The following is a 4362-nucleotide window of genomic DNA, read 5'->3' on the forward strand; positions in this document are numbered from 1 at the left end:
GGCTGACAGTCCGTTTTTATTTTTTACATATACATTCATCAGAATCATTTATTTGTTATTATAAATAATTCAGATGAATGAATATTTTTTTTAAAAATTAAAAATAATGTCGGCCTATTATTGGCCGACAATATTAGCCTGCCAATATATTAGTCGGGTTCTAGTTAATGCCCTTCAACATGTCCATTTTCAGGTAATTAATGGACTCGGGCACACGCAACACGTACAGGAAAACTCGGGTCTCATCATTGTCCATTAATTCCTGATAATGGATACCTCATTGGGCATTACCCAATGTGCCAATGTAGTTGTATGTGCTGTATGTATTAATCTATGAGTGGAAAAGTATAGGAGTATAGTAGTACAGATAAGTTGATTCTTCCCAAACTGCATTGAAAACAAGAAAATTATACTTTATTTAGACAACGAAAGCCATTTTTAGATAAATAGATCTTTATTGTCATTGCATATATTTACACAATGAAACTTAGTTGGCAGCGTTTTGTTTTTTTACAGTGAAAAGACAAGAAAGACACTGAAAAGCTGAAATCAATTAACACTAAGGAAGGCAACAATACTAGGAAGCAGGCTGGGTGACAATTCATTATTATGGCTAATGGCCAGTGGAGTCCTACCTTGAGGATAATGTCCTTTATTACGGTTTATAAATAAATAAATATTGTTATGTTATTAACAGAATAATGTAGTCAAGTAATGATTGATGGTTACTTTTGTCAATTTCCATAATTCTCCAATAAGGTGGTCACTAACTCAGCAGGACTAACTTTATACGCCTATTTTGTAAACTGGATAATGAACAAGCAGCGCAGTGGCTTACAACCTGATACACAGGTAGGACAATGTGTTAACTCACCAGCCACCATAGGCAAACAGACCGCTGTAGAGTGCCAGGCCGATGCTGCCAAACTCATATTTGGACCCCTCGAAGGAATTTTCTGGAAGAAGTCGGTCCGTGTTACCTGGAGAAAAACAGGGAGAAAAAACTGGGTTGAGAAAACAACAAAAAAGGCCCAAATCCATCTATCTGCATTATTGCTCAGCAGGCAAGTTTACCAGCCAGTCTGGAGAACCTAAATTGTAGAACAATAAAGTTGCACAACACACAATACAAAGCATTTGGAGGGAAAGGATAATATTCATCTTAAATCTGTCTTGGTATGAGGATCAGGGAAGGACAGCAAAATGTAATGGAGTTAAGACAGGCTGAGACAGTCAATAAGTGACCCAGACTGTGTTGCGGCTCTGCGGATCGACCTGAGGCATGCATAGATCACACAAGAGACAAACAAAAGGGTCTACAAAAAAGAAAAAGAGACAGATGCACGTTTTATTACCTTGCTTAAAAGGGCAAAGCAACAGTAGTTGAGGGATGGGACAGTATTTGACTACCAATTTATCAGCTGATTTATGCCCTTTTGGCCACAGCCCCTCTTCGCTGACCTCCAGATTGCTGCTGGTTTAGGGGGATCTGTGCCACATTCCTGACGGAGCTGCTCCCCACAACAAGCACACACATTCTCAGACACAGCAACGGTTGCTAAACCAACAGCCTGGGGCCATGTTGGTACTGGGAGGGTTATCCCTAAGCCAGTGTGTAGCGTGGGAAGCTCCCAATTCCTGCGCTGTCCACGTGACTAACTGCCCTCCTGAACAGGCTGATGTGTGACCACAGCATCCTAAGATGGCATTGCCACACCCAGTCAGTGCTGCTCTACCTACCAGCCTGACGGGGGAGCTGTGCTGGGGGTCTCTGGGTCCTGGTCTGTACCTCTAACAGTGTTCAACGTGTACAACACGTTTTTTTTCCCCCAGTGAAAAAAAATTGTACTTGCCCAAAGTCAGTTTTTACTTGGGCAGGTTGCCATACAAAATGTTTTTGTTGTTTTTTTTTGGGGGGGGGACATAAAAAAAAAAAACATTTGGAAAAATGTTACAAAAAAACATCAGAAAAAATGCCAAACTTCGAAAAAGAAGCGTAAATAAAAATTCCATAAAAAAACTTAACTATTTTCTTTTCATTAAGTTCGACATGTGTGCTATGTTAGATATTTTACACATCAGAAAGTCAAGTAATCAGTTTGACAGAAGCTCTTGCATCATTTTACAGTTTAGTTGCTGTGTCAACAAACATGTTTCACTCAAATGAAGTTTTTTCCCGCACTACAGGTTTATCTAAGGGGTGGCATGTGACTCAGAATGGTGGCATTAAACTACAGCTTACAGCTTTTTTGGTTGTACAGTCTGAGTCATCGCTGACACATGCTTGTATTCCAACTTATTCAACCCGTTCTGCCCACTGCAATATACAGCTTTATTCCTTCTTCTGTTACTTCTAGATCACTTTCCACAACATTGGTCAGGAAACACTCAGAGCTGCGATCAACAGGTCATATGATACCAGTGCCAGGCAACGAAAGTGACACACACACACACACACACACACACACACACACACACACACACACACACACACCACACACACACACACACACACACACACACACACACACACACACACACACACACACACAGCCCTGGCTCAGTCCCATAACAATAGCTATGGTGACCATGTGCAAGTCACGTTCATCCACGAATTACAGTGAAAATACCTGGATGGATGTTTAATAGAAATGTGGCCATAGCAGAACCTAAACAAAAATCACATTAAAGGATAAGAAAGGTTGCGTCATTTGTAGCACTGAAAAGCAGCAATTGGTTGTGCTGAGCTACAAAAACCATTTAGAGGATTACTCATTGCCTTAATTCCCTACTTGCTGTAAAAACAAAGGAAATGGGCTAGAATTAAAAATGACTACCCTTCCATGTTTTAAAGATATTGGGTGTACATAGGGAATTTGGACAAGAAATATACTTGTGCAGTATGGACTATGTGGATTAGGCTGAGTCAACAGCAAATCAAAAGGCTGTTGGGGTGTGTACTTGGCAACAACTGAATTACCATTCTGTTCAAAGAGACCGTAGATCAGGTAAAGGCAAAGGCATCACATGGATTACTCTTAAGACTGAAATGAATGGAGTTCTCCTGCACAAGCAGACAACTTTTCGATGGGGTCAGAAAATATTGTTCTGTAAGTATAACTGTGTATGTATATGTGTTGTATCAAATAAATCATGTAAGTATCAGACAGCAAAGAATAACGAGAACCAGTGTGTTTCACTTCCAAACAGTGCCCGATTAAAGGTAAAGTAGGGTTTACTGCAGCTATAGGCTAATCAGATTACACTGTTCTCTAATCTGAGACATCAGCAGACTCTGACCTTAAACACACACACACACACACACACACACACCTGAGCAATAGAGTAAACACATCCCCGTTATTCAATAAGGGAGCAAAGTTATAGTTTTGCTACTACACCTTGTCTTTTTAAAAATAAACGTATTGTCACACTGTCCCCGCAATCAGGTGATTATATTTAAGCAGCGTACATCAATGATCATTTTACAATTATTAGCAACTGACAAAAAGTACAAGTAAAATTCACACATCTATTTGGAACAACCTTTGAGTTGCTAATTGTATGCCCCTGCATGCTTTGGCTGTCAATCAACACATGAGTCTGACTGTTAATGGAGGTAAGAAACCTGCCATTTAGCTTTACTGCGATCAAGGACTGAAAACAGAACAGAGGACAAAAATAAACCTGCTCGGCCCACTGACTCCAAACAAGTAAGTAAGTAAGGGAGTAAGTAAAGTTTATTTGTATAGCACCTTTCATAGATAAAAATCACAAGGAGCAACAATTACAATACAACAATTTAAAATACAAGAATATTTAAATACAAACAGAAAACGTAACAAACAACCACAAAAACCCCTTGACTAACTAAATGCCTGCTTGAACAGCAGAGTTTTCAATTGCTTTTTAAAAAATTCTACAGAGTTCACACAACGTAGAAAGGGAGGCAAGTCATTCCACAGCCTAGGGGCCCCTGCTTGGAATGATCATTCCCCTCTAGTTTTAAAATGAGTGCGGGGATCACTAAAAGCCTAACCTCTGACTGCGGGTGGGAGTATGAAGCTGTATCAAGTCAGAGAAGTATGGAGGAACTTGACCGTGTAGGGCTCTAAAAGTAAGGATTTTTAATTGAATTCTATACTGGACTGGTAACCAGTGAAGTGCTGCTAACACAGGCGTGATGTGTATGCTTTTGTTAATCTGAGTAAAAAGCCTAGCAGCAGAGTCCTGAACAGCCTGGAGACAATACAGTTTCTTCTTATTCAAACAGGAAAAAAGGCTGTTGCAGTAATCTCAGCATGAAGAAATAAAACCATGAATGATCATCTCCAATTCCCCCTTAGTTACAAGTGTTCTTAA

The 4362-nt window shown here is 39.8% G+C and overlaps 1 protein-coding gene across 1 annotated transcript in view; it reads right to left on the reverse strand.

Moving 5' to 3' along the window:
* slc7a5 (solute carrier family 7 member 5) overlaps nt 1-4362 on the reverse strand; it is a 45638-nt gene that overhangs the window by 26352 nt on the left and 14924 nt on the right. Inside the window, 1 exon segment of the mRNA XM_032523853.1 lies at nt 875-980. Within this exon segment, the coding sequence (XP_032379744.1) occupies nt 875-980 (106 nt within the window).

Source organism: Etheostoma spectabile, chromosome 8 (assembly GCF_008692095.1).
Source record: "Etheostoma spectabile isolate EspeVRDwgs_2016 chromosome 8, UIUC_Espe_1.0, whole genome shotgun sequence".
Taxonomy (NCBI): domain Eukaryota; kingdom Metazoa; phylum Chordata; class Actinopteri; order Perciformes; family Percidae; genus Etheostoma; species Etheostoma spectabile.